Source organism: Malus sylvestris, chromosome 4, assembly GCF_916048215.2.
Source record: "Malus sylvestris chromosome 4, drMalSylv7.2, whole genome shotgun sequence".
Taxonomy (NCBI): domain Eukaryota; kingdom Viridiplantae; phylum Streptophyta; class Magnoliopsida; order Rosales; family Rosaceae; genus Malus; species Malus sylvestris.
In genome coordinates, this window is record NC_062263.1 from 1,342,352 (window position 1) to 1,366,845 (window position 24,494).

At 36.9% G+C, this 24,494-nt stretch overlaps 4 protein-coding genes, 1 long non-coding RNA gene and 1 pseudogene across 28 annotated transcripts in view; 2 read left to right on the top strand and 4 right to left on the bottom strand.

Annotated features, from left to right (window-relative positions):
* The window catches only part of LOC126618684 (uncharacterized), a 42,023-nt gene extending 36,747 nt beyond the window's left edge, over nt 1–5,276 (top strand). The window contains exon 2 of the long non-coding RNA XR_007621802.1: nt 5,204–5,276. This is a non-coding gene — a long non-coding RNA (uncharacterized LOC126618684). The remainder of the gene's footprint in view (nt 1–5,203) is intronic.
* The window catches only part of LOC126618666 (TMV resistance protein N-like), a 39,207-nt gene extending 33,931 nt beyond the window's left edge, over nt 1–5,276 (top strand). For 3 of the 10 annotated variants that reach the window (XM_050286792.1, XM_050286791.1, XM_050286793.1), the window contains 7 exons: nt 84–320; nt 721–1,288; nt 1,626–2,730; nt 2,826–3,104; nt 3,217–4,149; nt 4,233–4,789; nt 4,943–5,276. In XM_050286792.1, coding sequence (XP_050142749.1) covers nt 795–1,288; nt 1,626–2,730; nt 2,826–3,104; nt 3,217–4,149; nt 4,233–4,787 — 3,366 coding nt within the window. In that variant the 5' untranslated portion in view covers nt 84–320; nt 721–794 and the 3' untranslated portion in view covers nt 4,788–4,789; nt 4,943–5,276. Of the gene's footprint in view, nt 1–83; nt 321–670; nt 1,289–1,625; nt 2,731–2,825; nt 3,105–3,216; nt 4,150–4,232; nt 4,790–4,942 lie in introns of those variants that run through there. The other 7 variants (XM_050286794.1, XM_050286795.1, XM_050286799.1 and 4 more) reach the window with 6 other exon arrangements.
* Nucleotides 1–20,771, bottom strand: part of LOC126618669 (putative pentatricopeptide repeat-containing protein At1g12700, mitochondrial) — an 87,080-nt gene extending 66,309 nt beyond the window's left edge. The window contains exons 1-3 of one of the 14 annotated variants that reach the window (XM_050286804.1): nt 20,588–20,770; nt 19,045–20,503; nt 6,082–6,266 (exon numbers count right to left, since the gene is read on the bottom strand). In XM_050286804.1, the coding sequence (XP_050142761.1) occupies nt 6,082–6,266; nt 19,045–20,503; nt 20,588–20,630 (1,687 nt within the window). In that variant the 5' untranslated portion in view covers nt 20,631–20,770. Of the gene's footprint in view, nt 1–5,814; nt 6,477–10,000; nt 10,527–10,692; nt 12,598–18,964 lie in introns of those variants that run through there. The other 13 variants (XM_050286803.1, XM_050286805.1, XM_050286815.1 and 10 more) reach the window with 13 other exon arrangements.
* LOC126618676 (pentatricopeptide repeat-containing protein At1g62910-like) lies at nt 6,432–7,861 on the bottom strand (annotated as a pseudogene).
* The window catches only part of LOC126618674 (uncharacterized), a 38,539-nt gene continuing 23,963 nt past the window's right edge, over nt 9,919–24,494 (bottom strand). Inside the window, exon 2 of the mRNA XM_050286824.1 lies at nt 9,919–9,983. The gene's annotated coding sequence lies outside the window, so the exon portion shown is untranslated. The remainder of the gene's footprint in view (nt 9,984–24,494) is intronic.
* On the bottom strand, nt 21,655–22,570 carry LOC126618678 (somatic embryogenesis receptor kinase 5-like). Of its 2 annotated transcripts, none has more exons than XM_050286827.1 (3): nt 22,249–22,570; nt 22,044–22,115; nt 21,655–21,733 (listed from the first exon to the last, which is right to left on the bottom strand). In XM_050286827.1, the coding sequence occupies exons 1-3, from the start codon at nt 22,362–22,364 to the stop codon at nt 21,658–21,660; spliced, it is 264 nt and encodes an 87-aa protein (XP_050142784.1). In that variant the 5' UTR covers nt 22,365–22,570; the 3' UTR covers nt 21,655–21,657. The 2 variants fall into 2 exon arrangements, with proteins under 2 accessions (XP_050142784.1, XP_050142783.1); XM_050286826.1 differs by having other exon boundaries at nt 22,246–22,570.

Genomic DNA, 24,494 nt, shown 5'->3' on the forward strand with positions numbered 1-24,494 from the left:
GATTTGTGGGTAATTTTTTCTTTTTACTTGATCTCCAATTCAAAGTGAAGGATATTGAATTTTGTTATCATTTTTAAATTCAGGTAAGGCAGTCTGTGCTGCCTCTAATGTTCTGATTTGAAGAAGATTTATCAAGCGGCTATAATTTCATGGCAGGTTGGTTTAAATCAGTTCCAAAATTTGGGATCGTTCGGGATACTTTTAGGTTTTTCTGCCCCTCACAAATCTTGGCTCGCTAAAAAACCGAACCAGTTTAAGCTTCTTCAGTTTTTTTATTTGGATTGAAGATGATTTTTAGCCAAAAAGGCTAACGTTTTGTGGTAAGTTCTTTGAATCCTGCATCTGCGAGGTTTTTTTTTTTTTTCCAAAGCTTTGGGATTTGTTCTCTTCAATTTTAAAATATTACAATTGAATTCTTTGTTTGGGTAAAAATTTAATTAGATTCTGTATGGGGGTTCTGATGAGGCACTGAATTGGGTTTGAGGGTTTTGATATTATGAGAGAGGTAGGGAGTATATAGGGAGAGAGGGAGGTAGGTGATTTGCAGAAATGGAGGGTGAAAGAAAAAAGGGGAGAGAAGGGGTAGTACATTATATTTTGATTTTATAATTTTGGGGGTTTTGTGTTTAAACTTTTTTCGCAGATATAGCCTACAAATCTTGACCCAAAGGTTGGACATAATCATTACTTCCTCATCTTCTGTTTAAACTTTTTTCGCAGATATAGCCTGTCGAACATTAATTGAACTCTATTGAAACAATCATCTGTTTGCAACAATCATCTCGTTGGCTTCGATGACTAAAGAAGCAGCAGCAGCTGCCTCATCTTCTTCAACTCCACCATGGAAATACCATGTATTCTTGAGTTTCAGAGGCGAGGACACACGCTTCAATTTCACAGGCCATTTGTGTAGAGCTTTGCGTCAAAAAGGAATTAACACCTTCATGGATGATTACCTTTCAAGAGGAGAAGAAATATCACCAGCGCTCCTCAAAGCGATTGAAGAGTCGAGGATTTCTGTCATTGTATTCTCCGAAAAATATGCTTCCTCAAGGTGGTGCTTGGACGAACTTGTTAAGATCATTGACTGCAAGAAATCAAATCAGCAAATGGTGATACCGGTATTTTACAAGGTGAGTCCCTCGGATGTTCGAAATCAGAAGGGTTGTTTTGGTGATGGACTTGCTGGCCTTGAGTGCAATTATAAGGATAACGTTGACAAGATCCACAAATGGAGGCCAGCTCTTTCAGAAGCAGGAAATTTGTCTGGGTGGACTCTCTTGGATAAGTATACATTATTACTTTAACACATCCTTCTGCTTTCGCTTGTTTCAATTTCTCTACTCTTTTGGTATGTATAGATTTAAATTTTTTGTGATAGGATCAAGAATGAAAATACCCAACATGTCATCGATTTGTGGCCTTGTCATCCATTTGTGCATATTTGGAGTTCAAATTTAGTGTACAAATTAGTGTCTCTAGCATGCTTTGTCCAATCTTCCCAAAGTATAAAAAAAATATTGGTTTGTAAATATAACTAGAAGGAAATTCTGTTCTACTTTTGGTTTGTAAATATAACTAGAAGTAAATATAACTAGATGTTCCTTGTGGTTTTATGCTCTCAGGAATGAAGATGAATCGAAACTTATTCATAACATTGTTGAAGGGATTTCCGCGCAATTAATAAGCCGTACATATTTGCATGTGGCCGACTACCCAGTTGGAATAGAGCATCGTGCACAAGAAGTAAATGACCTCTTACATGTCGGGAGAAATGATGTCCGTATGGTAGGTTTATGGGGGACTGGTGGAATTGGTAAATCAACAATTGCCAAAGATGTTTATAATAATTTAATTTCCCACAACTTCGAAGGCAGTTGCTTTCTCAGTGAGGTTAGAGAAAAATCAATGACAGAAGGATTGGCCAAATTACAAGAGACACTTCTTTATGAGATTCTAGGGGATGACAAGTTGAAGGTGGCTAATGTTGATAAAGGAATCACTTTAATTAAGGAAAGATTAAGCAGTAAAAGGATTCTCTTAGTTCTTGATGATGTGAACGACATGAAACAGTTACGCTGCTTAGCTGGGGGATCAGATGGTTGGTTTGGCATGGGTAGTAGAATTATCATAACGACGAGGGATAAGAAACTGTTAACTGCTCATCATCATAATATTTCCATATACGAGGTGAAGAAATTGAACGATCATGAATCTCTCGAGCTCTTCAGTTTGAATGCCTTCAAAAGCAAAGGTCCTTTGGATGGTTATGCGGAACTTGCAGACCATGCAATACGTCGTGCTCAGGGCCTTCCATTAGTTTTGAGAGTTTTAGGTTCACATCTGTACGGTGGAAGTATAGATAACTGGCAAGATATATTAGATGGTCTGATCAAAAGCCGAGAAATTCGTGATGTTTTGAAGATAAGTTATGATGCATTGGATGTAGACGTGAAGAAAGTTTTTCTCGACATTGCGTGCTTTTTTAAAGGGGGAGGAAGTAACTATGTGATCGAAATATTAGAAGGTTGTGGGCTAAACCCCAAGTATAGCATCGACGTACTCATAAAGAAGGCCCTCGTAAATATAGATCGTGGTGTTATATGGATGCACGATTTGGTAGAAGAAATGGGTAAAGAAGAAGTTCGCCTAGAATCACCCGATGATCCTGGAGAGCGCAGCAGGTTGTGGTTTCATGACGATGTTTATCGTGTTCTGACAGAAAATACAGTAAGTCCATTCGACAACATTTTATTTGTTAATGAGACAAGCATTTTGTTTTATAAGGAACTTGCATTGTTAATACCTTTGAATTTTCATACTAGGGAACGAAAAAGATTACAGGCATAAAGGTGCAGCTGCTTGAATCGGATAATGAGATATGCTTAAGTGCTACAACCTTCTCCAACATGAAAAATCTTAAAATTTTCATAAACTGTAATGGACGGTTTTCTGGAGCCGTTGATTACCTCCCCAACAACTTAAGGTTAGTTGATTGGCCTGAATGTCCGTTGAAATCTTTGCCGCTCAATTTTAATCCGAAGAATCTTTTTCTACTCAACATGAGGAACAGTCATATCGCAGGATTGGGGGAGGGATTTAAGGTATATACGTTGATCTTTTTTCTTTCTGTTTTATTTAAGGCTAAAGAGTCTTTCTTTTTTCTGTGTCCCCCTTGAAATGTTTTCATCCTTTCCTCTCTTTTTTTCTTCGCAGAAGCTGACGAAGCTGACTGATATAAATTTATCTGGCTGTCAATCCTTAACGAGAATCTCCGACTTCTCCGGAGTTCCGAACTTAGTGAGGTTGAATCTAGATGATTGCAAAAATTTAACTGAGGTTGATCCATCAGTTGGATTTCTTAATAAACTTGAAGAACTACGTCTTCTTGGCTGCTATAACCTTACAGTGTTTCCAACAACAATAAGCTTGAATTCTCTGGCAATTTTTGATCTTCACGGTTGCAAAAAGTTGGAGATATTCCCCGAAATTGTGGGCAAACTGGAACGCCTAAATATTTTGGAACTTGGTGAAACTGCTATAAAAGAATTGCCTCTATCGATTGAAAATATGACCGGGCTGAAATACATAAATTTAAATGGATGTGAAAACATAGCAAATCTGCCGCAAAGCATTTATGTGCTGCCCGGTCTTGAAAGTCTTAATCTCAGTGGCTGCCCAAAGCTTGTTACACTCCCTCCGGAGCTTCCAACTAACTCAAACATTTCACTTGACTACTTTGGGTCAGTAGCATTTCCCAATCTGTGGAATGTAGATTTTGGTAAATGCAATTTATCGGACATTGATACCCTTGCAAATTTCGGTTGGTCTTCTAAATTAGTAGAAATTGTTCTATCTAATAGCAATTTTGAGAGTCTTCCTTCATGCATTAGCAAATTTGTGTCGTTGCGGGTACTTAAATTGTGTGGTTGCAAGAGACTTAGAGAAATTTTAGAACTTCCACCAAAGATAAGATGGCTTCACGTTCGTGATTGCATATTACTGGAAATATTTCCAACATTGTCAGAGATGATAAGGGGAGACGGAGACGTGAGACTCATTCATTATATGGACATGTCTAATTGCCAAAGGCTATGCGAAAATTTGGCTTTCGACGTCTCCAAGATGGCAAGCGTATTACTGCATCAGGCACTTTTCTCTCTTTCTCTTTTCCTTTTTTCCACTCTTCCACTATGAACGACTAATTAACATTCATTATATGAATCTTACAGGCGGGGAAGTGCTATGAAGAGATAAATATTATACTTCCAGGCAGTGAAGTTCCAAATTGGTTCAGTTGCCGTAAGGACGTAGGTGTGGTGGTTGATGGCACTACAGCTGATCCTGGTTGTATATGTGAAATTTTTATTGAAATCCCTCGGACTTTCAAATGGAAAAACACAGGACTTGTTTTCTGTGCTGCTTTCAAAATCATGCAAAATTTGTCTGGATTTTATACAGAGACTGCAGTTAATGGAGTACCTATAAAGGACCAGGGTCATTTTTTGTTTGAATCAAAAGAGACGGATGCAGCTCATGTGTGGCTACAATATATTCCATTACCGGCTCACACAAAGTCGAAGGTGGACGAGGGTGGTGATCAATCAAAGCCGTATCTGTGTCGAGTTAGAGTTTACCACACATTCAGAGAAGGGTTGCTCTTAAATGGCTGCGGTGTCCACTTGGGAAATTTCAGTATGCCCGAGGATGGTGGTCAAGATGACGACGATGTAGGAGGCGAAGTTGGACCAAGAAAAAAGAAAAGGATGTTGGCGATCAAGAGTTGAATGTGAGTTGCAACATTTTCAAATCTCTAATCATGTTTTTATGATGGTCATTCTTGTTTTGAAAGTATTTCTTCTGCTAACTTAACCAGTGTGGGGTTTTATAAAAAGTGCAAATAGTGAAACCATGAAATATATACTGTATTAATTTCTGTCAGCTTTCCGACGTGGGACTTCGCATTCTTCAACGCGTCCAAGAAGGCCATTGATATACGATTCCTCTCATCTCTCTCGTGTTTAAGGCAAGGATTTGGCTCCATTTTAACGCTCTCTCCTGTTTTTCTTCTGTTAATTTTCAATTCTTAGAATTCTTTGTGATTTTCGTTTATGGAAAACTAATCTCCATAGCTACGGCTAGGAGAGAAACCTACACTGTAACTATGTACTTCTATTATTTTGATTTTATTTTGGATTTTCAGGTTGGAATTTCTTATTTAATCTATTTTTGGAATGATGAATATTAGTTATGATCCATAGGATCAACCCTTTTTTTCTTGGTATAGTTCCGTTTCAACATTCATGCTTTCAATGAACTGTATATATTGATTGATTGGTATGCTTTTGATGACGTAGTTTTTTTTGATCTTTTGTCGTTGTAGGCATAAATCGAACATCCAAAATGGAGATTTAATCACCAAAAGCTTTTATATTGAGAAAACTTAATTGTCATAGCTTCTGATTGAGGGCGCACGTTGTTTGTTTATCAGTTAAGTTATAACAATGAATTGAAATAGTGTAATTGCATAATTGTATATAGGCAGAACCCCAATGCTTTAATGTTATTTGGAGCATATGGTATCTACAAAACAAGATCCTGTTATACCGCCTTCAGTTAATGGAATAGAATTCCATCTTGCTAAGCATTTAAAATGCCACAGAAATGTTTCCACAGGATGAGTCAACCGTAATGTTTCCGCAGATTTCCATCTTGCTGGTTGTGTTTAAGGAACATCAACAACGCCAACAATTAGGATACAACTATATATATGTTGGACAATTTGAGCATTACCCTGCTAATCCAATATGGAACGCCTCAAAGTTTGTTACATTTCCAGATCAGGCATCAATCCTATCTGGATAATTTCTTTATCACCGATTCTGTTGACCAAGGTTTTATGGGAAGCAATATCAGGCGCATAACCCATAATCACCATTAAGTTCAAAACCAACTTCGCCCTATCCATTCTGCGCTGCAAACAATATTCACTAACCAGCACACTGCAAGTTATTGTGCTGAGTTTCATACCGTATTCAATTGTTGCCTCAAATATTTTGTTAGTCTCTTCTGTCATCCCACCTTTGCAGATAGCATCCAATAGTATTACCAAAGTAACGGTATCAGGCAAGAGTCCCCGGCCTACCATATCATCAAACAACCTTGCGGCTTCTTCCCATTGAGCTGTACGGCACATGCCATTGATTAAACTGTTGTAAGTGATAACATTTAAAGCAATACCTTCATCCAGCATTCTATTAAACACCCTTGTAGCTTCTCTCCATTGGCTGGTCCGGCACAATCCATTAATTAAGGAGTTGTAAGTCACAACATCAGGCTTTTCCCCTCTATGGATCATTTCTTCCACAAGATTCAGTGCCTCTGCTGTCCTCCCTTCCTTGCATAAAGCATCCAGTACAGAATTATATGTAACAATATTAGGCAAGGCTCCATAACCAATCATGGTTTTAAATAAACTCACACCTTCCTCCCAGTTACCAAACTTGCATAAAGCAGAAATCAAGCAATTAAAAGTGACAAGATCAGGTTTTATGCCTCTCATTGTCATCTTTTCAAACAGAGTAAGCGCTTCTTGAATTCTTTCTTCCTTGCAAATACCGCTGATAAGAACAGTATATGTGTATAAACTGGGTGAAATTCCACTGTCAAGCATGCAAATCAAGAAGCTCTTGACTTTTTCCAACCTCCCCGATTGGCACAATGCATAAATTAGAGCGGAGTAGGTGAGAACATCTGGCCTGACTCCTTGATCTTCCATTGCTTCAAAAAGAGAGAGCACTTCTTCCCAGCGATTCATGTTGCATAACCCATGAATCAAAGTGTTACAAGTGATAATACCCGGTACAACACTTTTGTAGATCATATCTCTAAATAGGTTCAAGGCCTCATCTATTCGTCTTTCTTTACAGAGGCTATCTATGATGGGATTGTAGCAGTCTTGTTTGGGCTTGAACCTTCCATCTTCCAACATATTCGTAAGTATCTCGAGTGCCTTAGAAGTTTTCCCAGCCTTGCATAGCCCATTGATCATGGTCGCATAAGTGATTTCATCGCACGTGTATCCCTTCTCTTCGATTTCCTGGAAGAACTCCAATGCCTCGGCCAGAGAACTATCTTGCAAAGTCCATGGAGCAAAGTATTTATAGAATGAGCGTTGGGTTGAAGACCGTATTTAAGGGTGATTGCTAAAACAGAGAAACCCAAGTCCATCCGGTTCAGACGGCACACGCAATTCAGAAAAATAGTCATCGTACTGACATCAGGTCGGAATTGAGCGCAACCCATCAACTGTTTACGCATAGAAACCACAGCAGAATATTCCTTCATCTTGGAGAGTGCCCCAAACAAACAATTGAAAGTCCAAATAGAGGGCAAGGGTTTGGTTTGAATCATGGAATCGAAGTACCCCAATGCTTCATCTTTCCTAATTTTTCCAGATTTGCATCGAGTTTGAATCAAATTGTCCGATTCCAAATGGGTTTGTTTGAATCTATCTGTACTAGTAGCATTAGCATTACCAGCAGCGGAATGAAATCCATCTTTTTTTAGCAGAAAGGTAAAAATGAATGAAGGAGTACCTGTTGAGTAAGGAAGTCTCGTGGTTATCACCTTTATCTTCATCTTCCACAGATTCAGCCCAGTTCATGAAATCCCATGAATTTCAATCCTTCTCTGGAATCAAGCTGCAATTGAAAAGAAATTGACTTCAATTGGTTCTTGTTTCAAACCCTAATTCTGTATTCCGAAAAACACTACCCTTATACTCATGACATAAAATATGCAACATGTATTTACAGTGTTATAATCTATATATCTATATAAGACTATAGAGGTGAAGTTTCTAAAAAGTTCTTAAATACCGCTCTATTTTTCCATTTTTTTTAAGGAATACAACTTGTGTAATTAAAAAGAAAAAAACTATAAAAATACAAAATAAAACTACCTCACGCACATGAGTAAGTAATCATTTATCACAGTGGTGAAAATGTATAGTGTCATTACATGATGACGTGAGTTCGAATTCCGTCGGAAGTTCATCTAACATTTAACTTATGCTATCGTAAACATGTGACAAGAGGTATAGCATAAATGAAACTAAAAGATGAGCACACACTTTGTGTGTGAACAATTTCATTTTCTTTTTTGTTTTTGATTAAGGAGTGTGATTAATTTTAAAATTTTTAAAAGGAGTATGAGACAATGATGATGAGATCTCTTCATAAGGGCATATTTTTCTTAATATTACATAATTATCATTTTACCCTCGTTATGTAAATATTGTGTATAAAAAATAAGAGTAAAATAGAGAAAATAGGGATATGATTGTCATTTTCTCAAAAGATACAAAATTACTATTTTGCGCTCCTCATGTCAATATTGTGTATTGAAAAGTGAGGGCAAAATTGGAAAAAAATGGGGAAAAAAGTTGACAAGAGGTCTTCTCTTAATTGAATAGATGAGATGGCAAAAAAAGTGAAACTTTCATAATATCTAAATTGCCCTTCTACTATTAGGAATTTCCAAACAAATAAAGGATGAAAAAAAAACGTAGTGGGATTGTGATTGGTTTGTCAGTTCATTATTTTCCAGAATATATTTTATTACACCAAGTTACTGTGTACTTACGCCATCTCCAACCGAATGAGGGCCAGATGGCTCGTTGTAGCCCTGTGACTCTCCAAGAAATTAATATTTTAATAAACAGTGCTAGAAGCATGACCAAAGAGTAACATTGTACAATCCCCCAATAAGTAAAACCAAATCCTAGAAGCATGACCAAAGAAGTATTAAAAAATCAATATCTTGATCAATGTAGGCTTTGTTTGAAACTGCTTTGAAAATAATTTTTTAGAGAAAATAGTTTTAGATTCTAAAAGCATTTAAAGTATTTCTTGCAAGAAGACAATTATGTGCTTCTTGCACGAAGCAATAAAATGTTTTTCCATGATTCACCTGCATTTTTACTAAGTATTAGTTCCAAAAACATTTTCCTCAAAATCACTTTCAATTATTTTAAAAGCTGAACTCGCCGCAAACGAGTTCACTTCTAGAATTCCGCAAATGTGTTCACCTTGCTGTGACTAATTTTGAGTTTGCTCCATGAGTTCGTTGTTTCTCGTTTTCAGCAGATTGTTCTAGGAGAACGTTGCTGGCTGAAGCACATAATTCAAAGAGCAAACAACTTCATCATCAACATCTAAACACACACTGAATGAGTTGTGCACATTATTAATCCAAGTACATATAGAGAAGCTAAAACTCCTAGGATTAGGACAGCGTATGAATCTCGGTTTCCTCGACACAAGCAGATGATGCGATGGAGACGACGGTGGTGGAGTTGCACAGGGAGATAAAGTAGTATGTGATAGATTTGCAGATAAAAGTCAGATGCATATGCATGACTGACAAATCTCACTAACATCTGAGAGTTCCAACACATATAAAAAGAGCAGAGACCTATAATACCTCGTAAAATCAACAGACTTGAATCAATTGGCCGTGCCAGTTCATAAAGCAATCGACATAGCAATAAGAGCAGACAAATGGATTACTGTTATGGAGAAACAACAGAGATTACCGAAAGAACTATACAACTGAAATCCCTTCTCTTAAGCTGCTCAGCTTCATTATTGATTACCTCAAAATCAAAGTGCTTTTTCGTACTACATCATTATACACTAAAAACAATAACGGGCTAAAGAAGAAGCTCCTGAATCAGAGTGGGGAGGAGAACCATACTAACCTGACGCCGCTTACTCAGGGCTCCGCAGGAGATCAAGGTCCATGGCAGTTTTATAATTTTATCTGCTGGTCGAATCCCTTGAACAAAAAGGATGTCACTTATACATCAATTACAGTAATGCTAATCCTCCTCTTTTCACACGTGCAAAAAGACACACCAGTACATGCATGTATACGCCCGGCCAAAAGGAGCTTTAAGTGGAAGGTCGAAGTCACAATACCTATCAAAACGGCTTGATTTCACACTCATATTGCCAAAACGTTATTATTGAGGGATAAAGAAAATTATTCAATTTAAACACAATAGTTACATAAAAATTTAGAGTTGGGAATTCATGGTCCTTATTGACTCGATTTCAAGCTCGATCGATCAGTCAATAACCATACCTAATTGAACAAAGTACAAATCGGAGTGCATTAAACAAATTTCTAACCTTTACAATCCCCACAATACTGCAGACATTCATACATACAGAGCAGAGAGCAGTTTCTTCAAGGTAAAGCGTTATCCATCGAGAATGTATTGACCATCTTGATTTTCTCCGTCAACCCTAGCATCATCATGAACCAAAATATTCACATGGTCAGCAATCATCGGCTGTATTATGCGGTATCCAGTCGGTCTGTTTTTTGTAATGGTCTTTGTAATGGTCATGTGGTGCATTTCTACTTTCTCCTATCTAATTCTTTTATAATCTATTTCTTCATCACTATGCTTTAGTTCCTTGGAATTTGGAAGTTCCTTACCCAAACATACCCCAACACTGCATTTGGATGTGAAAATTTTAGATTACCACAGAGGGGCCGACATTTAATCCTTAGCTACAGAGCAATTGAAAACTGAACGAGTTTAAGCTTATACGAAAAAGAGTTTCCATTGTAGCACAAGAGCACGTAACAGAAACAAGAAAAACATAACCAGTGACTTACCCCATCACACCGAAATCTATTCATTAATATATGACCACTCTTCATTAATATAAATTTCAAACCAGGTAGCATATTATTCTGCACATGAAGCATTAGGAAAAATCTTCAAAGCTCCATCCATTCTCGCCTTAAATTCTTTGCGAACCTCATCGGTCATCCTTCCATCGCAGAGAGCACCAGAAAGTATCTTCAAAGTTATGCAATTAGGTAAGATTCCATGGCATAACATTTTGTCAAACAACCTTGTGGCTTCTCTCCATTGGTTGGTACGGCACAATCCATTAATTAAGGAGTTGTAAGTCACAACATTAGGCTTTTCCTCTCTACAAATCATTTCGTCCACCAGATTCAGCGCCTCTGCTGTCTTCCCTTCCTTGCATAAAGCATCCAGTACAGAATTGTATGTAACAATATTAGGCAGGACTCCATAACCAATCATGGTTTTAAATAACCTCACACCTTCCTCCCAGTTACCAGACTTGCATGAAGCAGAAATCAAGGAATTAAAAGTGACAACATCAGGCTTTAGGCCATTCGTTGTCATCTTTTCAAACAGAGTAAGCGCTTCTTGAATTCTTTCTTCCTTGCAAAGATGACCGATAAGAACATTATATGTGTATACATCGGGTGAAATTCCACTGTTAAGCATGCAAATCAAGAAGCTCTTGGCTTTTTCAAACCTCTCCGATTGGCACAACGCATAAATTAGAGTGTTGTAGGTGACAACATTAGGCTTGACTCCTTGATCTACCATTCCTCCAAAAAGAGAGAGCACTTCTTCCCAGCGGCTCGTGTTGCATAACCCATGAATCAATGTGGTATAACTGAAAACATTCGGTACAACATTTTTGCTGATCATATCTCGAAATAGGGTCAAGGCCTCTTCTATTCGTCTTTCTTTACAGAGGCTATCGATGATGGGATTGTAGCAATCTTGGTTGGGCTTCAACCTTCCATCTTCCCACATCTTCATTAGTATCTCGAGTGCCTTAGAAGTTATCCCAGCTTTGCATAGTCCATTGATCATGGTAGCATAAGTTATTTCATTGCATTCGTGTCCTTTCTCTTCTATTAACTTGAACAGCTCCATTGCCTCAGCCAGGGAATTGTACATGCAAAGCCCGTGAAGCAAAATAGTTAAAGAACGAGCATCAGGTTTAAGACCATATTTAAGGGTAATTGCTAAAACAGAGAAACCCAAATCCACCTGGTTTAGACGGCACAAGCAATTCAGAAAAATATTGATTGTACAGACATCAGGTCGGAATTGAGCGCAACCCATCAACTGTTTACACATAGAAACCACAGCAGAATATTGCTTCATCTTGGAGAGTGCCCCAAACAAACAATTGAAAGTCCAAATAGAGGGCAAGGGTTTGGTTTGAATCATGGAATCGAAGTAACCCAATGCTTCATCTTTCCTAATTTTTCCAGATTTGCATCGAGTCTGAATCATACTCTCCGACACCAAATGGGTTTGTTTAATTCTATGCATACATGTAGGATTAGCATTAACAGCGTCGGAATGAAATCCACTGCTTGTATTCTGCAGAAAAGTAAACATGAAAGAAGGAAGATCACTTGGAGATGGAGGTCTTGTGGTTATCCTCGTTATCCTCTTCATCTTCATTCTTGCGACGAGCCGACTCCTGACAAATTCAGTTCACGTCAATTTTGTAGATGAATCTGACTTTAATTTCATCCCTCTTTTCAAACCCTAATCCTCTTTTCTGCTCTCAGAGGCCGAACGACACTTTTGCTTGTTGGTTGACATAGATGAAGGTAGTTGAATAACAGATGAAGGTAATTGAATATGATGGGATTTGGGGTGGGAAAACATTGAAGTGACCGTCGCGTCGTCAACTAGCGACTGAATAAGCATACACAGGCCAATGAAGTTATGAAGCTCTATATACCAACTGTCGAATATAAACTTGTTGGCTATTCTTAGACTAGGCTATTCTTCGAACCAATATTTGGCTGCTTAAAGAATGAGTAGTAGTTTTTACTCATAATTGTTTGTTTCTAATTTTTAGAATTCCATATTTATAATCAGAACTGTTTGTATTATAATTATTTTTGCAAAAATCAAAACTAAGGTCGTGTAGTAATTGAATTGTATAAAAACATATGAACAGAATTGGTAAAAACATTACGAACCGTCTATGTATTTGGTAGAATAGATTACCTAAACAACTTTAGTTTTAATTCATTTTTCGCAAAGATGATTTTACGGTGTGATTCAAACGATTTTGATCATAAGCACAAAACTCTTTAATTCAAACACTAAAAAGGCGAAGTTTTTAAAAAGTTCTTAAATACCGCTCTATTTTTTTATTTTTTAAGGAATACAACTTAATTAAAAAGAAAAAAACTACAAAAATGCAAAATAAAACTACCTCACGCACATGAGTAAGTGACCCTTTATCATAGTGATAAAAATGTGTGGTGTCATTACATGATGGTGTGGATTTGAACCCTAAAAAGCTAATCTAACACTTAACTTACTAATATTATCGCTCTACTTAAAAAAAAAACAAAAGAAAAGAACTACATGAGCAAGTAGTTGATTTATCATAATGAACTTACAAACCCATCACAACATCTTTAAAACATTTCAATTTCATACATTGACTTATCATTTTATTTCAATTTTATATATCCGTTAGAAAATTCATTAAGTGATGACGTGGCTGTCAAATTTGTGACACGTGGCCAAAAAAAATTATGCATTTAAATATTATAATAATTTATCCTATTTAAAAAAAATACCACAAACCCAGAAAACTCATCCCCCGACCCACCACCCTTCCGCTTCCCTGCAACCCAAACCCCTCATCCCACCCCACCCTACCTCCCTCGCAAGACCCCCCACGTGAGTTTGAATTTTTACAGATGGTGGCGGGCGGCGGAGGAGACTGTGAAATCCTGTTCCTTGATTTCACTGTTATAATCTATGTATTTGTATTATTGAGATTTTATATTATTTTTCAAGAATTTATTTTAATTTGTTTGAATTAAGATTTTAATTAAATTAGTTACGAAGTTTGAAGTTTGGAGATTAATTATTTAAAATCTGTAGACCTTTCGAGGTCACAATTTATATCATTGAATAGATTTCAAGATCACGAACGTATAGACGAAAGCCGCTTGCGAGTCCGAGTTTTAGCGGTATAGTTACGGATATTTGAAGTTGTGTTACTAAACTATATATTTTAATTTATTTTAAAACTCCCACATAGTGGGAGAGGGACCAGGGAGAAATGGAAAATAAAAGGGAACGGTCAGAACAAAAAAAAAAAAAAGAGGGAAGGAGGATCTGGTTTTGACCCCTTTTTTAGCATTTTCGACCCTTTTGACCTGCTTGTATTTCCTTCATCCGAGTTCTGTTTTGGGTGATCTTGGTGTCCATGGAAAGCTCTTGGCGAGCCCTACAACTCTGTAATGTTAGATTTTCCATTTTCTTATCCATTTTTCCAGTTCGAGGCAGCAAAGTTTCGTGGGTTTTCTGGCGGTTTGAAACTTTACCTACTATTCATAATCTTCAAGTTGGTATGCTTGGTTTGTGTTTTTGTAGTCGTTTTAGTGTTGGGTGTTTAGAACCCTAGAAATTCGGTTTTCCCCGGTGAAATAGGATGGCATACGGCTTGAATTTGTCGTTGGGCTAGTTGTGAAAAGTGTTTCCCTTGTTGAGCTCTAGCTACTACGTAAATTTGAACTCATTTAATTAATATTGAAAATTTGGGTTTTCTAAACCCTCCACCTTGGCTACCACCACATGTGGCGGTGCGTGGGACAGTCCACGAGTGTTGTTTAAGTACCAAATACCTTCCAGTGACCCTGTGAACCTATGTCTAGCTTGGTTTCCCGAAATTCAATTGTTTGGTGTGGTGATCAAATTGGACCGCCACTTGTTTGTGTGATTGATGACAATCCGATCTTTGGTTCGTCGTACAATTTTGTGAACACCCTAATTATTAGTTGTTGGACCTTTGAGAACTTATAGATCGGAAATCAGATGTGCGGATCTTCCGGATTGAATAACCTTAGTTTGTTGACCTTAATGGACCTACCTTATCGACGATTGACTCTTTAGTTAACGTGCTCTACTCTTGAGTGTTGCTTACCTCTAGTATGTTGTTGAGGCTTGATGGAAGTTAGTTGGCTCATCACGATGATGTGTTGTTCCTAGATGACGTGTGTCTCGATATATGTATTAGTGGCACCATATTGAGATATACTTGCTTATTAAATGTGCTTTCTATTGAATTGTTATTTTTATTTTTAGCATCGATTTATGTTTGGTAATTGTGAATCGATTATAGCTTGGAAACGTTTATGAAATGTGGTTAGATATGTATGAGGTGTATGATTATTTTCATGACAATGTGATCCTAGAATCCTATTAGAGGTATGTTGTAGCACTTATATGCTTGGGTGACATATAAGTGGTGACCTCGAGAAGTTGATGGTGTAGGTGACTACGTTGTAACTCATAGGGGTTGAAATGTGGACAAGTTGAGGTGTTGAGTTTACTACACCATGTAGTAGTTGTACATTGATGGTCCTGCTTGGTATATCCGCATTGGGGGACCATACGCATTCTAGGAGTGATCATGCTTGGTATATCCGCATTGGGTGATCTCTACCTACCTGATTATTTTGACCCTACTTGGTTAATCCGCATTGGGGGGTCATTAGTGGTCCTGCTTGGTTAATCCGCATTGAGGGACCATACTATATATGGATCGCGCTTGGTTAATTCGCATTGGGTAATCCTTATGGTCATGTATGCTTAGGAGTGATCATGCTTGGTTAATCCGCATTAGGTGATCACTTCCTAATAGTTGTATGGGTGACTCTGCTTGGTTGATCCGCATTGGGGGGTCACTGCCTACTTGGTTACTTTCTCAAGGGTGGCTCTGCTTGGTTAATCTGCTTTGGGGGGGGTGCACTTCCGTTTTGGTTACTTATGTGGGCTTCAGTTGAACTGCGTTCCTCTAGCCCTAGTTTTAATGTACATATGAATGATGGTTTTTGAGAATCTTGATGGTTTGAATAGGATAAGTCGTTGGATGTCTGGGTGACTCCTTCGGAATTGTTAGAGACTTGATTATGTTTTCATATTTATGAACTTATATTTGAGGTTATAAACTATGATCAATGGTCTTTTCTTTATTGATTATCTCACACTTGTAATTTGGTTCCGTTGAGTGGTCCAAAACCCCAGTGTTGTTGGATTCTGTTGAGCGGTCCGGAATTTTTGCTTTTGCTCATTTCCATAAGGTTATCTTAGAATCCTAGATTCGAGTGAATGAGAATTACGCATAATGGATCTTGTGCATACAAATGAGAATTACCATGTTATTATTCATAACCCAAGTAGGGAATTAGGTAGAGTTCTTTAATTAAACTCGTGAAATGATGTGCTATCTCACTAATTGATTAACGTAATTAAATATTAATATTGTGCTTCGTGATTCCCTGATATGTTACAAGTTATGGATTGAGATATAATGTTGGAAGTGATTGGTATGATGTAGTGAAATGTGATTTGACTTGTGTATTGGAAATGGTTGTGTCATGTGATTGAAATGCATATTGAATTGCTTGGGAGATGTGAGATCTAGTAATGGACCGATAACCCATTGTGATGACATTTGTTGCTTGGTATTGTTTCGTTTCGTTGAGTCTTTGTGAATTGAGTAACTTGAATCATGTCTTATTCTTTCGAGCCGTTGTTATGCTTCCTAGACTTCCGTTCAGTTTTATTGTGTCTGGAACTGAGTTCTGATTGGATTCCGTTAAGTGATGGTCCGGAATCCCTTATACTTCGCGATTCCGTTGAGTGATGGTCCGGAATTGTATTCTGATTGGATTCCGTTGAGTGATGGTCCGGAATCGTATCCTGATTGGATTTCGTTGATTGATGGTCCGGAATCGTATCAATGACTTGTTAGTTCCTTGGATTGATATCAACTTCTGAGATGTAGGCTTCGGTCAAACTGTGTCACTCTAACCCTGCATTTTGGTATATGATGTATTGTTGATTGATGTGATTGTGGAATAATGTTGATTGTGATTTTTGTCATTATAATTAGATTCGTTGACTATTTTGGCTAGAGAATAGCATGGTGATCCGTTGATTGTTCTTTGAGATGTTGCATATTATGAAATGGAGAATCATGTGAAATGTAGTGATTTATATGAAGAATGAAATGGAAAATATATGTGTGGGCATAGCATACCTACGTGCATGACAAGATGATAATTGTGTATGGCTTATGGTTGATGCGTAGTGTGGTACCCTATGTTTTTTTTCACTATGAGTATTTTATGAAAAGTTTAAAGTTTGACGAAAGTTGAACTACGAATGGCTTGATCCCTATTGAGAGTACGTAGGCAGTCTAATGAAGAGGTTAGATGCAGCCATAAATTGTACGAAAAATGCTATGAAATTTGAATCTTGATTTATGCTTTGTACATATCCCGGAGGCGGGGTATGTTAGATGTACGGGTATTGGTGACGTCACGTGTCGATTCTGGACGTATGTTGGGATCGAGGCGTGACAGAGACGATGAGGGGATACGATGGAGAGGCTGCACTTACATGTGGTGGCACGCGGCAGAGGAGATGATGGTGGCGCGTTTGCGCTATCATCGGCGCCAGAATATTCTTGCTCACCCGACTGGAGGCAAAAAATCACTAGGGCCCTGCTGTCGTACCGTCTTACGTCGTCTTAGGGGAAGTGAGGTGGGGTGGGGTGGGGGGGTTGCGGGGGAGGTGGAGGTGGAGGTGGAGGTGGAGGTGGGGTGGGGGTGGGGGATGGGGGGTTTAGGTTGCAGGGAAGGGGAAGGGAGGTAGGTCGGGGGAGGGGTTTTCTGGGTTTATGTTTTGTTTTGGTTTTTTTTTTAATAGGATAAATTATTATAATATTTTAAATGCATAAAAAATTATTGTTTTTGCTATGTGGTACAAATTTGATAGCCACGTCATCACTTAATGGTTTACTTAACGGATGTATGAAATTGAAATAAAATGATAAGCCAACAAACTTGTTAAGATCCTTGACTGGAAGAAATCACACCAACAAATGGTGGTACCGGTATTTTACAAGGTGAGTCCCTCGGATGTGCGAAATCAGAACGGTTGTTTTGGTGATGGACTTGCTTACCTTGAGTGCAAATATAAGGATAACGTTGACAAGATCCAAAAATGGAGGGTAGCTCTTTCAGAAGTAGCACACTTGTCTGGGTGGACTGTCTTGGATAAGTATACATTATTACTTTTACACTTCCTTCTGCTTTCGCTTGTTTCAATTTCTCTACTCTTTTGGTATGTATAGATTTAAATTTTTTGTGATAGGCCAAGCAAATAGAGAACAAGAGAAAACCTATGTACTTTAATTATTTCGATTTTATTTTGGATTTTCAATGTTAATTTTACATTATGAATGTTCAATGCAATTTTTTATTTATTTTATTTTCGAATTGATGAATATTAATTATGATGGTGTATCGTGTTTCTCAAGGTATGGGGTGCTTTTGTAATTTTCCTTTTCCACTTTGTTTGTAAAATAATGTCAATGACAAGAAAATATCCAGATGAGAAGAAATATCCACAGAGCTCCTCAAAGCGATTGAAGAATCGAGGATTTCCGTCATTGTGTTCTCAAAAACTATGCTTCCTTAAGGTGATGCTTGGACGAACTTGTTAAGATCCTTGACTGCAAGAAATCAAATCAACAAATAGTTAATGGAATAGAATTCCATCTTGCTCTAAGCATTTAAAAGCCCACAGAAATGTTTCCACAGGAAGAGTCAACCGAAAGTTTGCAGGTTGTATAAAACATCATAGAGCTGGTTGTGTTTAAGGAACATCAACAATGTCAACAATCAGGATACAAATATATATGTGTTGGACAATTTGAGCTTTACTCTGCTAATCCAATATGCCTTTTACGACGAAAACGCCCCAAAGTTTGTTGCATTTCTAGATCAGGCATCAATCCTATTTGGATCATTTCTTTAACAAGCCTCAAAGCTTCACCTATTCTGTTAACGTTTATATAGCCGCTGACCAAGGTTTTATAGGAAGCAATATCAGGCGCATAACCCATAAGCACCATTAAGTTCAAGAACGCCTTTGCCTTATCCATTCTGCCATGCAAACAATATTCATTAACCACCATACTGCAAGTTATTGTACTAAGTTTCATACCGTATTCAATTGTTGCCTCAAATATTTTGTGATTCTCTTCTGTCATCCTACCTTTGCAGATAGCATCCAAAAGTATTACCAAAGTAACGGTATCAGGCAAGAGTCCCCGGCCTACCATATCATCAAACAACCTTGTGGCTTCTTCCCATTGAGCTGTACGGCACATGCCACGGATTAAACTGTTATAAGTGATAACATCAGGTGTCAGACCTCTTTGAGTCATTAACTCTAACATACTGAGGGCTTCCTCGGTCCTCCCCTCCTTGCATAGAGAACTTATCATATTATTATAGGTTATAACATTTGGGGCAATACCTTCATCCAGCATTCTATTAAACAACCTTGTGGCTTCTCTCCATTGGCTGGTCCGGCACAATCCATTAATTAAGGAGCTGTAAGTCACAACATTAGGCTTTTCCCCCCTACTGATCATTTCTTCCACAAGATTCAGTGCCTCTGCTGTCTTCCCTTCCTTGCATAAAGCATCCAGTACAGAATTATATGTAACAATATTAGGCAAGGCTCCATAACCAATCATGGTTTTGAATAACCTCACACCTTCCTCCCAGTTACCAGACTTGCATGATGCAGAAATCAAGGAAGTAAAAGTGACAACATCAGGCTTTATGCTTTTCGTTGTCATATTTTCCAACAGAGTAAGCGCTTCTTGAATTTTTTCTTCCTTGCAAAGACTGCTGATAAGAATACTATATGTGTATACATCTGGTGAAATTCCACTGTTAAGCATGCAAATCAAGTAGCTCTTGGCCTTTTCCATCCTCCCCGATTGGCACAATGCATAAATTAGAGTGTTGTAGGTGATAACATTAGGTTTGACTCCTTGATCTACCATTCCTTCAAAAAGAGAGAGCATTTCTTCCCAGCGGCTCGTGTTGCATAACCCATGAATCAATGTGGAATAAGTGATAATACCTGGTACAACACTTTTGCTGATCATATCTCGAAATAGGGTCAAGGCGTCGTCTATTCGTCTTTCTTTACAGAGGCTATCCATAATTGGATTGTAGCAATTTTGGTTGGGCTTCAATCTTCCATCTTCCCACATCTTCATTAGTATCTCGAGTGCCTTCGAAGTTTTCCCAGCCTTGCATAGTCCATTGATCATGGTAGCATAAGTGATTTCATTGCATGTGTATCCCTTCTCTTCTATTAACTTGAACAGCTCCATTGCCTCATCCCAGGAACTGTACTTGCAAAGCCCGTGAAGTAAAATACTTATAGAATGAGAATCGGGTTGAAGACCGTATTTAAGGGTAATTGCTAAAACAGAGAAACCCAAGTCCACCCGGTTCAGACGGCACAAGCAATTCAGAAAAATATTCATTGTACAGACATCAGGTCGAAATTGAGCGCAACACATCAACTGTTTACACATAGAAACGACAGCAGAATACTCCTTCATCTTGGAGAGTGCCCCAAACAAACAACTGAAAGTCCCAAGAGAGGGCAAGGGTTTGGTTTGAATCATGGAATCGAAGTAACCCAATGCTTCATCTTTCCTAATTTTTCCAGATTTGCATCGAGTTTGAATCAAATTGTCCGATTCCAAATGGGTTTGTTTAAATCTATCTGTACTAGTAGCATTAGCATTACCAGCAGCGGAATGGAATCCATCTTTTTTGTGCAGAAAGGTAAAAACGAATGAAGGATTACCTGTTGAGTTAGGAAGTCTCGTGGTTATCACCTTCATCTTCATCTTCCACAGATTCAGCCCAGTTCATGAAATCCCATGAATTTCAATCCTTCACTGGAATCAAGCTGCAATTGAAAAGAAACTGACTTCAATTGGTTCTTGTTTCAAACCCTAATTCCAGTGAAGTATGCAACATGTATTTACAGTGTTATAATCTATATATCTATATAAGACTAAAAAGGTGAAGTTTTAAAAAAGTTCTTAAAATACCGCTCAATTGTTTAATTTTTGTAAGGAATACAGCTTAATTAAAAAGAAAAAAAACTATAAAAATACAAAATAAAACTACCTCACGCACATGAGCAAGTGGCATTTTGTCACAGTGGTAGAAATGTATTATGCCTTGACATGGCAGCGTGAGTTTGAATTCCGTCGGTAATTAATCTAACATTTAACTTACTAATGCTATCGCTTTACTCACAAAAATAAATAAATAAATAAAAAATACCTTATGCACATGAGCAAGTAGTTGATATCAGTGGCGGATCCAGGAATCTTACCCCAAGGGGTCGCAGTGTAAAAGTTCAAATAAAAATTGAGGATGGAAAAACATATTGAAAATGAAATCATAGTACTTTCATTCATAATTCATAATGGAAACAATATTACAAACTATAATTATCCACGACGAGGTTTCATATTTTGAAAACGAAGCATTATAGCTTCATTTTCAATACAAGCAAAAATATCTCTCTCAATATAAACAAGCAAGCTATCACTCAACCATTGATCTCTCATTTTGTTCCTAAGTTGACTCTTAACAATATTCATGATAGAAAATGCTCTATCCAGAACTATCAAAGTAATTGCCAAGGTAAACAATAATGAATTATCAGAAATATATTGCTATCTTAAATCTATTATAAATTGCGAGTTAATAGATGTCAAGCCTTCATTAAAGAACAGATGAATGTGGGAAGCTAATAATTGAATATTGTAACAAAGTAACGAAATGATATCCCCAACATCAAGTAATCGAGGTATCATCTTTCAGCACTGCATTCATAAAAGAAATTAACAATATATCGACTTACATCTCTTTTAACTTTGATAAACTCCCTAGCTCAGATGGCAGAGGGCCAGAAAAGTTGTTTGCCCCAAAAGCACTACAAAATATACAAGTCATCGTTCAAAAAGCATCCATGAACATTGTTTTAGAAGTTCACAAAATCAAGACTAAGTACAATAACAAGGTATAAGGCAGCATCTACATGCTGGAATCGAGAAGTACAGGCAGTAGAGAAGCAAAAACATCAAATTGTCATATAATACACACACACACACACACGCTATATACATAGGATGTAATGCTAGACTGTCAGGCACACATTAGAAAAAGACTCCACGTGATTTGATAGTTAGACTGTCTAGCAGGAGAACATTTTCGTATACAGGATACAAAATGAGAAAACTTACAATGATATCAAATCAGTAAGATTTCCAAGTTCCTTTGGTAGCTCACCTGATAATCCGTTAATGCCAAGGCTCCTAAACTTGATATTAAAACAAAACTAATAATCATGAACACCAAAAATCAAACAAAAACTATTATGGGTATAAACATCACAATGCATGGATGGAATTGACCAGTTTTTAAAATAAATTTAGATGGGCTCACAACTTGTATTTAAGGTGAGGAATGAGAAGCGCCATAGCATCCAACATCCGGCTTAGGGAAACAAAAGACGGATCAAATGTGGTATTGCAGAATTCATCAATGGATGCAAACTCAAGCATATCCGTATGGCATAGTAATAGCTTGCTTCTTCTTCTTCCTCTTCCTGCAGTGCCGAGCTTCGTTCAGGATTTTTGTCGAACACTTGGCGTGCGACTCCGACCCCGACGACCCCAGCTCCAAGAGGTCGCGTATGGGAGCTTCAAGGTTGTTTCCATGGTTTCCAAGGGGTCGTGCGACCCCGACGACCCCACTGTGGATCCGCCCCTGGTTGATATGTAAGTTACTCTGTACTTATACATGTAAGTTGCTTTTTAATGACTTTGTTGTGTCACACTAAAACGACTTAAGAAAAAAAAAAACTACCTCACGCACATGAGCAAGTAGTTGATATATAAGTTACTGTGTACTTATATATGTAATTGGCTTTTTAATAAGAGACGTTTTGAATTAGACGCCTGATTTTTAAATTTCATAGACTAAACATCTATTCCTTTTGCAAATTTGATTAAACATTTTCCCTACAATTTTGGTACTTTAATTTTATTTCATTAGAAGTCTATTCACGTTAGCATGCCTTTTTTTCCTCCTATTTTTATGCATCTCTTATTATGATGATTTAAGATTTTTTTATTTTTTATTAAATATATATATTTTAGTAAATTAAATAGAATGTAACAAAACTCGTTGTTAGGTATGTTTGATTATAATGGTACATTTGATTTTTTGGTCCATTTGAATTTTTGGTACATTTAGTTTTTGGTACGTTTGTTTTCAAAACATAAGTTTTATTACTTTTTGTCCTAATAATGAGGAATTACTTTAATTAATTTTTTTTTTATAGAAAGAGTCATTAACAATGTAAAAGTTTAAATCACTTTAATTAATTATTATTTTTATAGAAAGAGTCATTAATCAACGGATAATAACCTTTTTGTTAATTCAAAATTATATGATTTATTGTTATTATTTAGCATTATCTACAATAATAAGGATTTATCTCCGATCAACTAAAAGTTGTTCCAGAGACTTATCTACAAAAAAACCAAACTATCTAGAACATTGTGTATGAATCAAACATATTTTTAAACATTCCAAAAAGATGAATATTCATTTTAATATAGTTTATAATTGAGTACGTTTTAATTCAGGGTTGGTACGTTTTTGTTTGACATTGGTACGTTTTCATTTAATGTTGGTACGTTTTCATTTGGCGTGGGTGTAAATTTAGATTTGAAAAGTTTAAATTTTTAGACTTAAATATAGTTAAAATTATTTAAAATAGGATAAACTGCCAATTTAGTCCCTAAATTATCACCTTAGTGAAAATTAGGTCCGTTAACTATTTTTTTCAGAAAAATTAGTCCCTGAATTATAAAAATCTGCCAATTACATCCCTAATGTTATATTCGAAGCTACTATATTCAATTTTCCGTCAATTTAAGTCACGTTACTTGTATGTGATACACATTGGAAGGTAGATTGGTAGTTTTTCATAAAGAAATAGTGTATGGAGTTAACTTTGGAGGAGAAATTGGTAGTTTTTCATAAAGAAATAGTATAAGTTAACTTTTGAGTGTAAATTAGACATTAAATTCGCAACCTATATGATATGTTAAGCACTTATAGACGAGAAAATGATGGTATTACACTCTAAAGTGTGTCAAGTGACTTAAGTTGACGAAAAATTGGATAAAATAGCTTTGAATATAATAGTAGACATGAAATTAGCAATTTCTAATGAATTTAGGGACTTATTTTATCGAAAAACTAATTCAGGGACCTAATTTTCACTGAGGTGATAGTTCAAGGACTAAATCGGCACTTCATCCTTTAAAATATATAGCAGATATTTAAATGTAAATTAATTTCAATTAATCTGAAGTAGTTCAAGTCTGAGTATCTTAATCAAATGTTTCAAAAGCTTAATCAAAAACTCAAAAAGCATAAATGTTTAGTCTACAAAAGTTTGAAAGGAGGCATCTAATTCTAATTTTCTCTTTTAATAACTTTGTTGAGTCACACTAAAACGACTTAAAATAATGTTAAGGAGATTAAATTTTTTAAATCAAATCACCAAGTTACTGCATACTTATCCAATCACTAAATTTTGTTTGTTTCATTCCAAAATCATAATTTTTGTTTCACATTCTAAACCTGACACACCCCGTCCCGAAGGAGGGCATGCTGGC